The sequence below is a fragment of the Perca flavescens genome, chromosome 24 (assembly GCF_004354835.1).
Source record: "Perca flavescens isolate YP-PL-M2 chromosome 24, PFLA_1.0, whole genome shotgun sequence".
NCBI classification, from domain to species: domain Eukaryota; kingdom Metazoa; phylum Chordata; class Actinopteri; order Perciformes; family Percidae; genus Perca; species Perca flavescens.
The window spans coordinates 2,245,766-2,259,125 of record NC_041354.1 but is presented as its reverse complement, the minus strand read 5'-3'; the positions used below and the strand labels follow the sequence as shown (position 1 = coordinate 2,259,125).

The 13,360-nt window shown below is 39.9% G+C and overlaps 2 protein-coding genes and 2 non-coding genes across 4 annotated transcripts; all 4 read left to right on the top strand.

Annotated features, from left to right (window-relative positions):
- Window positions 1–250: 250 nt before the first annotated feature.
- nop58 (NOP58 ribonucleoprotein homolog (yeast)) lies at window positions 251–6,135 on the top strand. Its single transcript, XM_028572065.1, has 15 exons — window positions 251–451; window positions 933–1,009; window positions 1,114–1,166; window positions 1,893–2,017; window positions 2,114–2,250; window positions 2,456–2,520; window positions 2,728–2,862; window positions 3,255–3,400; window positions 3,672–3,798; window positions 3,988–4,151; window positions 4,249–4,383; window positions 4,906–4,967; window positions 5,058–5,209; window positions 5,301–5,413; window positions 5,515–6,135. The coding sequence occupies exons 1-15, from the start codon at window positions 407–409 to the stop codon at window positions 5,572–5,574; spliced, it is 1,596 nt and encodes a 531-aa protein (XP_028427866.1). The 5' UTR covers window positions 251–406; the 3' UTR covers window positions 5,575–6,135.
- On the top strand, window positions 3,486–3,569 carry LOC114551295 (small nucleolar RNA SNORD11B). The gene has a single exon (XR_003691889.1). It is a non-coding gene; the product is annotated as a small nucleolar RNA SNORD11B (small nucleolar RNA).
- Window positions 3,832–3,914, top strand: LOC114551297 (small nucleolar RNA SNORD11B). Its single transcript, XR_003691890.1, has one exon. It is a non-coding gene; the product is annotated as a small nucleolar RNA SNORD11B (small nucleolar RNA).
- A 772-nt stretch (window positions 6,136–6,907) lies between the features above and the next one.
- wdr12 (WD repeat domain 12) lies at window positions 6,908–12,907 on the top strand. The gene is made up of 13 exons (XM_028572083.1): window positions 6,908–7,153; window positions 7,545–7,639; window positions 7,936–8,030; window positions 8,758–8,864; window positions 9,699–9,814; window positions 9,901–10,055; window positions 10,201–10,246; window positions 10,334–10,419; window positions 10,548–10,688; window positions 10,974–11,079; window positions 11,251–11,383; window positions 12,310–12,382; window positions 12,569–12,907. The coding sequence occupies exons 1-13, from the start codon at window positions 7,113–7,115 to the stop codon at window positions 12,644–12,646; spliced, it is 1,272 nt and encodes a 423-aa protein (XP_028427884.1). The 5' UTR covers window positions 6,908–7,112; the 3' UTR covers window positions 12,647–12,907.
- Window positions 12,908–13,360: the final 453 nt, after the last annotated feature.

Here is a 13,360-nt window from a genome sequence, read left to right as displayed (position 1 = left end):
AGGTGGCCGTTTTGTCATAAGCCAACTCACTTTTTATATATATATATATATATATATATATATACACACACACACACACACACACACACACACACACACATTTGCAGTGTTAAAATATGTGCATGACGTAAACTACATTTAGGCAATACTTTATCTTTATGAAAAATCAAAACATACGGAGTAGTTTCTAAATCAGCTGAAATATCGATACAGTTATAAAATATTTCGGATATCGGGTGATATGAAAGAGCGGACTTGGCAACCCAGCAGTTTCCGGTGTGCTCTATCTCTCTCGCCGCGTGTGTTTCAGACAGAGAGGGAGCAGCAGCGTGGTGACGAGAAAAACCTGGCGGCTCTCAACTTTGAGAGCGCACACATTCTGTAAAGTATCCGAACTGCTGCCAAAATGCTCGTGCTGTTTGAGACCGCCGCTGGATATGCAATATTCAAAGTTTGTATTTCCCTTCTGATCTCTTGTCACTTAAAGATTGAGGAATTATTAAGGTTAACAGCACATTAGCTAACGTGCTTGAGTTAGCTTAGGTTAGCCTCGCGGCTAGTTACCACAGCCCACGTTGCTTCGACTGTATGTAACCTTACTGATAGTGAGCAGAATGATATTGAAATGATAAAATTTGTACTCCGGTATGTGAACTGTATCATTTAATATTTTGATGGTACCGCTAGATGGCTGTTTTTGTTAAGCCAATGTAGGTTGGCAGTGTGAAGGCCCTGTAACCACGTGTGCATGTTGAGGCGAACTTATGTGACTGTCTCTAACGTTACTTCTCCCAACACGTTTATATGCATGTACAATATTTTGTAAATCTTATCAACCCAAAATCCTGAGTTCATCATACATGCCAGTGTTGGTTGATGCCCAGACCTTTTTAATGCAAGACCACTAACCGAGAGCTTCTGTTATATTTCAGGTGCTTGATGAGTCCAAACTGCAACAGGTCGACAGCCTGTATAAGGAGTTTGAAACTCCTGAAAAGGCAAACAAAATGTAAGTGTTGAAGGTGAAATGTGCTAGCTGTTTGCATGTGATGCTGTGTAGCACGTGTAAATTAAGTTAGAGGAATAATATGTGAACTGTTTTGTCTCTGCTAGTGTGAAACTGAAGCATTTTGAGAAGTTCCAGGACACAACAGAAGCCTTAGCAGGTAATGATATATGTCTTTGTGCACTAGCTAATATACAACTGATCTGTGGTCTGTGATGTATTTCAGTGTCTGATTTAAAAAAAAAAAAAAAAAAAAAAAAAAAAAAAAAAAACATGAGGTATTCCAAAGTACTCGTCACTACCACTGAGACCACATTGTCAGCAGGTAGTTTAGATGATGAAGAAGGGAAGTTGGCCCCTTTTTTAACTTAGCAATGATAGAAAATAAAACTTTTTAAACTGAATTAGATTGTGTGTAAACTAGAGCTGGGCAATATATCAATATTATATCAATATCGTGATAGGAGACTAGATATCGTCTTAGATTTTGTATATCGTAATATTGTGATATAAGTGGTGTCTTTTCCTGGTTTTAAAGGCTGCATTACAGTCATTTTCTGAACTTAAACTGTGTTTACTGTTCTATTATTTGCCTTTACCCACTTAGTCATTATATCCACATTACTGGTGATTATTTATCAAAAATCTTTGTGTAAATATTTTGTGAAAGCTCCAATAGTCAACACTACAATATTGTTGCGGTATCGATATCGAGGTATTTGGTAAAAAAATATTGTGATATTTGATTTTCTCCATATCGCCCAGCCCTAGTGTAAACTACAATTCCCTCAAGCATTTTCGGTTTAATCTTTTCTGGTATTAATACGTCAGTTCATGTAGTTATTAGAATTAATTTAATTCAGTGTTCTTAACCTCTGCCACTCAGCTGTCACTGCCCTCACCGAGGGAAAAATTGGCAAGAGTTTGAAGAAAGTGCTGAAGAAAGTTGTTGCTAAGGAAGCTCACGAGCAGCTGGCCATCAGTGATGCAAAACTCGGTGGGGTTATTAAAGTAAGTGGATCAACATTTATGTACACAATTAGTATTCAATAACTGCGTTGCATGCTAGAGTTACTGCAAGAGGCTCTAAAAGGCTCTGGTTTTCAGGAAAAGCTTGACCTGAGCTGTGTCTACAGCCCTGCTGTGGCTGAACTCATGAGATGCATAAGGAGCCAGATGGAGAGCCTCATCACTGGACTTCCTCCCAGGGAGATCAGTGCCATGTCTCTTGGATTAGCTCACAGGTAGACGATATACAGATACGGTGTTGCATATATATACGACCGCTGCCTATGATTACACTTGCTGTCTGAAACGTCCCTGTAGATTTTCCTCAGCATTCGTCACTACCACTGAGGCAGCATTCTCTCCCCAGGCGTAGGAAGATCAAAAGTAGTTTGCCATGTGTGGAAATAAGTCATTAATAAAGCTTTTCTCTGTATTTTCCAGTTTATCCCGCTACAAGCTGAAGTTCAGTCCAGACAAAGTGGATACTATGATTGTGCAAGCCATCTGTAAGTTGTATTTATTTTTTTTATGCTGTAAGAAAAACAGTAAAACAATATGTAGTGATAAATAAGGCTGCAACTAATTATTTTCTATCAATCATATTTTCTCAATTTATAGGTCTTTGGAATATCAGAATTACCATCCCAATTAGCTACAGTGATGGCTATTAGAGTATGCAGTCTGACTTTGAGAATTTCTTTTTGTCTCTTCAGCTCTTTTGGATGATCTGGATAAGGAGCTAAACAACTACATTATGCGCTGCAGAGAGTGGTACGGCTGGCACTTTCCTGAGCTGGGAAAAATTGTCACAGACAATTTGGCATACTGCAAAGCTGCCCGCCACATTGGTAAAGAACAGTCTGCATTTGCACTTAACTTTGGTGTTGCACTTTTGCAAAGTTAGTAGGTTTGAAAGAGATTAGATTAGTTAACATTGATCCACAGAGGCAGAGATGCTTTTAGTCCCTAGTATGGGTGAATGCCAAAAAAAGCCAGATCCTACATTTTCAAGTTTTTAATGCATTTCATTACCCAACCCCTGCCTGGTAAAACCCTAAATCTTTTTACAACAGTTTGAGCTTCTATTGCAGGGTGTTAGTAACAAATTTGTAGCCTCCAAACCCAAGCGTCTTGGATTCTAAAGCTCCTCCTCATTTACATAATGCTGTCTGGAGCAGCTGTGATACTTGCATGAAAGCATCAGTGACCGTATTCCTGAGTGGCAATATTGTGTCTCCAGGTGATCGCACAAACGTGGCAGGCTCTGATCTGTCAGACATCCTCCCTGAGGAAATTGAAGCAGAGGTTAAGCTGGCCGCTGAGATCTCCATGGGAACAGAAGTGTCGGAACAGGACATCGGCAACATTAGGCACCTATGTGATCAGGTTTGTCTCTTCTTTCGTCATTACGCGATCACACCAATACATACTTTATTGGTGTATTTTACTGTTGAACATTGGAAAGCTCAAGTGACAGTTGTGATGATGACGACATTTGTCTTTATCCTGAAACAAACAATGTGGGTTTTCAGTCACTACCTCATCTGAACAGTCACAGTAGATTGCTGCTGCTCATAACTACAGGATTGCTTTGATAATTTTCTTTGATTATCTACTTGCAGTTGTAATACAACTCGTATCTCCTTCTTTTCCATAGGTGATTGATATTTCAGAATACCGCACTCAGCTGTACGACTACTTGAAGAACCGAATGATGGCGATCGCCCCTAACCTGACAGTAATGGTGGGAGAGCTGGTGGGCGCCCGGCTCATCTCGCATGCGGGTAAGTCAACGAGGAGCGTTGGCGTGAAAACCAGCCAAGCGGTGATGATGACGACATTATGTCTCTTTCCTGAAAATGACTGATGTTTTTAAGTCACTACCTCATCTGAGCTTGTGTAAAGAGGCTCAATGAGCTGGTACTGGTGAGAGCATCATATTTACGTGTCGGTCTTGTTTCTGTGTTATTAAGGTTCCCTTATGAATCTGGCAAAGCATCCGGCCTCCACAGTGCAGATCCTCGGAGCTGAGAAGGCTCTGTTTAGAGCCCTGAAGACTCGCAAAGACACACCCAAGTACGGTCTCATCTACCACGCCTCCCTAGTGGGCCAGACCTCTGCCAAGAATAAGGGCAAGGTAAGTCCAGAAGGACCCATAACTGGACAAGGTAATGATCCTCAGTCTGGTGGTTAGAAAATGAACATGGTCTTTGTTTCCTGTAATATCTGTCCAGATCTCTAGAATGCTCGCAGCTAAAGCATCCTTGGCTATTCGCTACGATGCCCTGGGAGAGGACACAAATGCAGAAATGGGAGTAGAGAACCGTGCCAAACTGGAGGCCAGGTTGCGCCAGCTGGAGGAGAAAGGAGTAAGTAGTAGAAAAGTAGAAAATAGATTTTAGGGATACCCTTTTCGGTATCCCTGGTACCACTCTGAAATGTACTTAAATTGTATAAAGTCACTCAAGAGTAAATTTTTGGTCTTGAATGCATCAAAACTTTGTAAATGTGTTTTTTTTATTTATTTTTTTTTTTTATAACAATAAGAGGCATTCTTAAAGTTCCAGAGTGTAGTTCCCAAATTATTTTAGACAACTCCAGAGGTCTCCTCAGTCAGTCAGGAGTAGCACTGGCAGCAGATACACACTACAGATAAGTTACTGAAAGATACAAGGTCTAAAAAAATATTCACACCTCAACTTTGCTAATAGTTACCTCCAGGAAGTATTTTTACTAAGCATTTATTGACTTAGTTTTTTTTACATATTGGCCCAAATAATTTCCTCATTTGACTATTGCCATGCTGGTTAAAAAGGTCAATGTTTATGTATCTGACTGCTCTGGGCTTTCTTTCTGCTGGTCATCTGATCTTGTCTGTTTCTTCTTCTCAGATCCGAAGAATCAGTGGAACAGGCAAAGCAATGGCAAAGGCAGACAAATACCAGCACAAAAGGTAAATACTCACCGACAGCCCCTTTCCAAATATTCTGTATTTCCACTTGTAAATATGAAAGGTGTTAAGTACTTACTTGCGTCTCCACAGTGAAGTGAGAATGTACGATCCATCCGGCGATTCTACTATTCCCTCCACGTCAAAGAAGAGGAAGTTTGAGGAGGTGGAGGAGGAGGCAGCTGAAGAGCCCGAAACACCGGTAGTCAAATCCAAAAAGCCCAAAAAGGAACGAGTAACAGAAGGTGGGTAGAATAGGAATGAACCTAATCTTTTGGCTCATTTCCCACAGTGGAGTTTATGATGCTCAAGCTCTTTTTCCTACATGTTCTGTAGAAGCAGCAGAAACGTCTGCTGCAGCAGAGGAGACTCCCAAGAAAAAGAAGAAGAAAAAGGACAAGAAAGCGGAGGAACCGGAGGAAGAAGAGGAGGTGGTAGCAGTAACTGAGGTAGGAATCTGTCGGTAGTCTAAAGGCTATTCATAAAAGATATGACAATTTTGCATTCTTTTTGTTGCATATTTGTTATGCTCACTTCTGTTCTCTCCCAGTCAACAGAAAAAAAGAAAAAGAAGAAAAAAAAGGTCAAGCAGGAGGAAGAAGATGACTGAAATAATGGACAGTGTATATATTTTCTGTTTTTGTCATTTTAGTTTTGTGTCATACATTTATATCTATCAAGAGCAAAACTGTATTGGATGCTTGTTTTTGGACATCATAAAGAGTTCACGTAAAGAAAAATCATCAGTGGACCTGCTTTTTATAACTGCCAATAAGATGTGATTTGAAATCAGTATATTTCCAGTCATGAAATGTGTTTTTTTTTTTTTTTTTTTTTTTTTTTTTTTTTTTTTTTTTTTTAAATGTTAAAAGTTTGTAATCTTTCCTGGATGACTGTTTTTATGTTGATTTTTATTTGCATAAACATCTGTATCAGAGATGTCTCAAATTCAGCACAGAGCAATGAGTTGATGAGGAAAGATTCTTCCATTCTCTGTTGTCAAATCTTTTTTGCCTGCCCAGGTGAAATAAACATTTTTTGTTCTATAGGATCTGATTTAATTATTCAATGCAGAACTCAAACATTGATTTATTTTTATAAAATGTTTGTCACCACATGTAGTTGCTATTGTTTCACTGTATGAGAAGATAAAATCAGGTGAAAGTTCAAAGTTTGAGTCGGATTGCGTCATTGCACTTCAAGCAAGACTGCGACTTTGGAAATCAAAGTCTTCGTCTTAAAATAAAATGAACTTGTAAGCAGGACAATGCTCCCTTGCTTAATTCAGTCACTTAGATTGTGCCACCTCAGCCGTTCTGGTATGGCCCATCACTAGCTTATTGTGACTAGTTTTATTTTTTTAAGTTGTGCCATATGGTCTAACTCACATTACTGAAATTTGACTTAAGCATGCTACATTAACAATTTAATTGAATGAATAGAAATGCGTTTACATAGTCTGCAATGCTGAGTTGTGTACTAAGTTAAAATGGAAATATAAGCACAGAACTGTTAAACCAAATCATAATTATACCATATGTGTTAACAACCCTTTTTAATGGAGCAGCGTACTGTCCATGTCATACTTGAGGTATTGACAAATAAATTGTTATGAAGGCTTATAACTATAATACAGATGTTGCACCCAACATCCCTTCATCAGGAGACTATGTCGCCATACTTTTAGATCACTAATGTGACTCTAAGTACATTTGAAACACCGGTACTGTACGTATATAAGTTGAGATAGTTGTACTCGAGTATTCCATGATACTTACATTATATTAATAATATATAAGCATAACACTCATGGGGTCCATATTCTGCATCCCTGCATTGTGAGTACTTTTACTTTTGATACTTAGACGAGTACATTTAGCTAATACCCTAGTTTGCTTTTACTGACAATTTACTTGAGTCCAATCCGTTACTATTGGCAGGCGTTACTGGAGGAGCGCAGATCTACATCATCGATTGGCTGCATCTGTGCTCTGCAGAAATGCCTTGCTTTCGTACCACATGGCACGCACTACAGACCATGGGCACGCATGAGAGTCAGATGTGTTATGAAGAAGATTAAGATTAACTACTTAGCCATATCTTATATTCATATAGCTAGTGCTCTGTAAGAGAAATATATAACTAAACATGTCACAGTTACAAGCGAGGTTCTTCACAGAGGACAAAAGGTGAGCTCTTATTCCCTTAACGAAACACGAAAACTAACAGGACAGGAATGGCTAGCGGGCTGGCTAACAAGCTGGAACTTACAGTAAACAGTAACGTTACGACATTACTGGGAGACACTACCTGACTTTACCCATGCATGTGTACTGTACATTTAGGCTTCGCCTCTTTTTACTCGTTAGCCTCTAATAGTTACGTTAGCTGGTTTTAGCTTGTTGATTTCGCTAGCTAGTGCTAACAATCCCAATATATGACTGACTGCTGACGTCATTTGCATCTTTGTTACACAGAAACTTATGACAAACTTATCCGTTTAGTATTAAATATATGTGTGTATTTGATGGCTGTAACCTACGGTACAAACAAAGAAGAAGAAAATGCCTTTCTTTATAGGTATATTGTCGATGATGTCCCATTCTCCATCCCTGCTGGCTCTGAAGTGCAGGACCTCAGCAATGTCATCAACAAGCTGCTGGAGGCCAACAATGGTAAAACACACACTTGACTTTATACATTAACCAGACTATTTCTGGCACACAGTTCCTCAGCTGAGTTTTGCAATTAAAGCAGCACTTAATACTAGTGCACATTTAGAAGACTTATTACTTAACAGTGTTTCACTTGAAACAGCCTAGGCTTTGTTTTCTAAGATAATTGTCATTGTCTATTATTACTAAGCAAAACTTCTTATTACGTATATATTGTCTTTTCTATGTTTATATTGATCTTAATTTATATCAAATGGTTCACAAAATCTCAGTAATTGTTCTTTTTGTTTCCACAGCATCTCACAGCAAAGTGGAGTTTGACTTCCTGGTCAGGGGCCAGTTCCTGCGAACGTCGCTGTCCATCCACATGGACACAGAAGGCATATCAACGGTATGACCGGCCTCACTGCTTAAACCTGAGTGGATATGCTGTGTGCCTGTTACATTAGCGGCACTGTAGACTATATCGACCATGTTTCATTTCCGGGATTGTTCAGGTGCCGCCGAAAATTCCATCTGATGTCCCTAATTTTCAACCAGATGACCGTTACCTTCCTCTGTCTTTGTGTTGCCGTTCTAAACTCTGGTGGATTTCTGAGGACTATGGTTAACTGCTCCTCAGATCTATGCAGGGTAAATCTAGACAGCTAGCTAGACTATCTGTCCAATCTGACTTTACTATTGCACGACTAAAACTGCTTTTGAACGTACACGTTTCACCAAAACAAGTTCCTTCCCGAGGCTATTTTGCAGAGGCACCGTCATTGTGTCTGGGGCTCAGCGCCGACGAAGACAATTGTGATAGGTTTAGAGAAATGCCAATACACCAGAGCACATTTTACTCCCATCCTGCAATGCTATGTGGACTGGCCAGACCTTCCTTCGCAGCGCTGTGGAGGAAGATCTGGCAATGCGAGACTAGTGGCACCGAATCCTTCCAGTGACTGACAGTTGCATGCAGGCAGTGTCCTGTTTTTTTCTTGCTAAGATTTAATATTTCTTTTTCATGTGAAAGCAAGAACTTCTACTATGTTTTCTTATGTCGATTTAGTGGGTTTTAATTGTCTTGGAGCACATCCTTTGGTATTTATGCATCGGTGTGTTTGTCTGGGTTTCAGGAAGAAGTGGTGGAGATAGAGTATGTAGAGCGGATCACAGCCCCAGAGCCCGAGGAGTGCATGATGCACGATGACTGGATTAGCTCCGTAGATGCAGATGCTGAGTGGTAAGATGATAGACAGACTGTCAAAGGGGGGACATTTTCCCCACTTTTCATTGCATTTCCATTTCCTTCTGTCCTTTTTGGTCACAGCAGTACGTTATGTAACTGGTTGCTTCAAAACCTCCAAGATATTGTATGTTTTTAATCAGCATTACACTGACATCGCGCGACACCAATTTGGTTTCCCAAGCAAGACTTTGTGTTGTTTTTGTAAATGTAACTTTACGTATTTAGTTTTCTCCATATAGTTATAATAGAACAAGGTGAATATAATAGTAATGAAACATTAGAATAAATGGATGAATAAATTATTTTTAAAAGAGCTAGAGGGAAAAAAAAAAAGCCCAGACATATTTGCAAGAAATTTCTCATAGTTGTTAAACATTTAAAATTCTCAGGACATCTATTGAGGTGGTACATACTATTGTACACATATTCTATTAATAATATCCTACAGAGCAATTTTGTAGTTATGTTTTTTCAAGAGTTTTTTTGCAAGGTGTTGATTTAACTGTGTGGTCATTTTGGAGAATGGATTTTGTGGTGCCGTTGAGTTGAAATATGTTATACTGACAGTGGCAGGTGTTTCTATTATTTTTATCAGAGTGGGTAGGCTGAACGATAGAAAACCCTCTCTGTATAATGCAGTACAGTTGAACAGCAGCAGATAAGGCAGCCTCCAAAATGAGCATACACAACTGCAACTGAGACATGCACTGAGTAACCCCTCCCACATGGCACCATCTTTGGTACTTCTGCACTAATATTTCTTGTTATTTGGATATTCATCTGCAACAAGTCAACATCACCAACATTGCGTATATTATCGTTTTGCAGGATCCTAACAGGGTCATATGACAAGACAGCCAGGATCTGGTCCGTGGAGGGCAAGGCGGTGATGACGGTGGCCGGACACACGGATGTGGTGAAAGATGTAGCCTGGGTCAAAAGAGGTGAGCAGGACAGAGTGGCAGACATTCACTCTGCTAGTAATAATGGCAGCCTTTCTCAAAACATCCATGTCAACGTTTCTGTGCAGAAGGTCTGACCTCTCTGCTTCTGACGGCCTCTCTGGACCAAACCCTCCTGCTATGGGAGTGGAACTCTGAGAGGAACAAGTTGAAAGCCAGGCACTGCTGTCGGGGCCACACAGGGAGCGTTGACGCTGTTGCAACAGACCCGACTGGCTCAAAGGTAAGGAGGGATGGATGGGGGTTAAGAAGGAGCAGAATTGAGTTGGAGCGGTAGAGAAAAACAAGGATGGAGGATGACGAGGGACGAAGCTAAGGGGTTTCACTGTTGTTATGTCAGTCAAAGCATTTGTGTTGCTCCCATACAGTTCTGCAGCGGCTCCTGGGACAAAATGTTGAAGATTTGGTCAGCAGGTAGGTATCCAGAATGACTGATTGCATGTTAAGTATTACTGAATAAAGCGCAAATCTTTAACAAGCTACAACCTTTTTACCGGTCAGTGCCCACAGACGAGGCAGACGAGGTTGAAGAACCTGCTGACAGGCCGAGGAAGAAACAGAAGACTCAACAGCTAGGCCTCACCAGGGTGAGTGGCCCAAGAGAGCTATATCAGCATGGCTAACCCGGTTATAGAAAAATGGGTAGATTACTCAAAGTTAACATGTTGAATTATGAAGGAATATCAACAAAATGAGGTTTGTCCCACTGACGCAGACTCCCCTGATGACGTTATCTGGACACAATGAGGCGGTGTCCTCTGTTCTGTGGTGCGACAGTGAGGAAGTTTGCAGTGCATCGTGGGACCACACCATCCGCGTGTGGGATGTCGAGACAGGAGGAATGAAGACCGCGCTGGTGAGAAAAAAAAACCCGCTGACAAGCAGAAAGTGGGCCAGAAACCAAACTGATTCAACTGATTTCAAGTTTTTCACATCTAGACGTTTTGTTTATCTATATTTTTTACAGTCCATGTATACTAATAATATTTGAACATCATATAAGCATAAGGCAGTAAATCACACTGCTCTTTGCAAATGCAATCAAGCTTAAACAACATTGAAATATTTTAGATTAATGAAATTGTTAGAAAAATTGACGGTATTCTTTTTGTCATTTCCTGACGTTTTATTTCTTCCACAGACGGGCAGTAAAGTATTTAACTGTATTTCCTACTCACCTCTGTGTCGACGGCTGGCCTCGGGCAGCACAGACAGACACATTAGACTGTGGGACCCTCGCACCAAAGGTACCGCTGTGCTCCAAATACCACACGCGTCTTAATGAAAAAAGATTATTTAGTCTGCGTCTCCTAAAAGTACCCAAAAATAGCCATTTTAGCAACATTGTTTTATTTCCAGTCTCTGCGAGCACTTTCCCTCTTCCCCGTTCTAAACGCAACCTCTCCTTTCCCCCACAGACGGGTCGCTGGTGCTGTTGTCTCTGACCTCCCACACGGGCTGGGTCACTGCTGTGAAGTGGGCGCCGTCACATGAGCACCAGTTGGTCTCCGGTTCCCTTGACAACCTGGTCAAACTGTGGGACACCAGAAGGTTTGTGAAGCACATAGTTCAGTGTAGTAAAATCTGCGTTCCAATCAGAAATCTCTAACCTATTCCCATTAGGACTTAAAGGATGTTCTGTAGTTCTGTTATTGTTAACAAATCGACTTCATTTAGTCCATCTTTCAATACTTTCTGACTTCCCTGACTGGCTGATAAATCAATCAATAACCCTAAGTAAATGGTATTATTTAAATGGTATGGCACAGATGGTTACCATGTTATTTATTTATGCATTTCTTTCTGCACAGAACAGAATAGACCTACATAGTCAGGTTTGATTTGGTCATTTAGAATTTTTTTCAGATTAACAAAAGGATGAAGGTTTTTTTTTTTGTCCTTCTCAAGGTAATTTAACCATTTAAAAAAAACATTAACAAAGCTAAAAACTGTTTTTTTTAGTTCATTAAAAGTTGGTATTCTGGAGATACGTGGTTTTTTCAGGACAGTGACGAGCATTTGCTTTAACCTGAATACATTTCCAGTTGTTTGTCTTTATTTTTGCTACTTAAAAGACAATTTAGACTTCATTTTATTTTCAGTAGCTAATCCGAGCATTAGCTGGATCATGACCCATACTGTTTGAGCATAAGGGGTTACTTGTGCAGACATGTAGAGCACTGCAGGACATCCTGTTATTCCACACATCTGATAGTAAACTGCTTTCTGGCTGAAACGAGCTTCCTGTCTTTGTCAGAATAAAATACGGTGTCAGTTTATAAAATGTTTCTTCAGCCTGGCTACACCCACTGCATCTCAACACTCCGCTGAAGTCTCTCTTTTGTTGGTGCTGTATTTTGGTATACATTTGTCCTTTTTTGTGGGTCTTTTGTTTTCCTCACTGTTGTGTAATAAACCTCTGTGTTGGCATTTAATGAATGAAGTTAACCCATACATGTTGCTTTCATATCTCCCAGCTGTAAGGCTCCTCTGTATGACCTAGCGGCCCACGAGGACAAAGTGTTTTGTGTGGACTGGACAGAAAGCGGGGTAAGACTGTTTTCCACGAATAGAACCCCAAAGCAAAGATTATTCAGTGGGAAAATCAGGATGGAAAATAGATAAATAAAACAAAGAATTACTGATATACTGAAGAAAAAAAGACGCAGTTCTACACAAACACACTTAATACATAAAATCAATGTGTAACTTGTTGTTTCCTTTGTTTCTTTTCAGCTGATGTTGAGTGGGGGTGCAGATAACAAGCTGTACACCTACAAATACTCAGCCTGCCAGTCAGATGCGGGGGCATAGGTCAACAGCCAGCATGGACTCCAGAGATCCACCACATCCATCCCCGCAGACAATAAGGACTGCATGTTGGAAATTATCAATGTAGTTACAGGCAGACGAAAGCAGCAGTGAATTATAATTTTTTATTGTACAAAACTTTGCTTGCTTTGTTCTTTGCTATCCTGGTTATTTTTACCCCTCTCAATTTTTACACATTTTCTTATGGATTGTCTGTTTTCCTGTTACCCAAGAAAACTATAAATTAATTTTTGTCTCCTGAAATGTCTCTTCTATTTAATGTTTTATTCATTTGACAGTGTATTTGTGATATTTTGATGGTGACAATTAGTGGAAGTGGAAAGCACAAACAACAGTTACATGATGAAAATGACCAGAAAAGGTTCCACATACAAATCTTTCCTGTTTTCTTCTGACCTAGAGAGAAAACGGCAACACACTGAATATAAGGGAGGGATTTCAACGGGTGATTGGGTTTAAGGCATACACTCTATATTATTAATTATATATATATATATATATATATATATATATATATATATATATATATATATATATATACATACATACATACATACATACATACATACATGCTATGGTTTAAGGCCATGTGTAAAGTGTGTTATCCACTTTTGCAGCCATTAGCTGTGAGCGGCTCCTCATTTGAATAGACGATCTTCGGTGTGGCCTGATCAGCAGCGACCCCTTGTGTCCAAA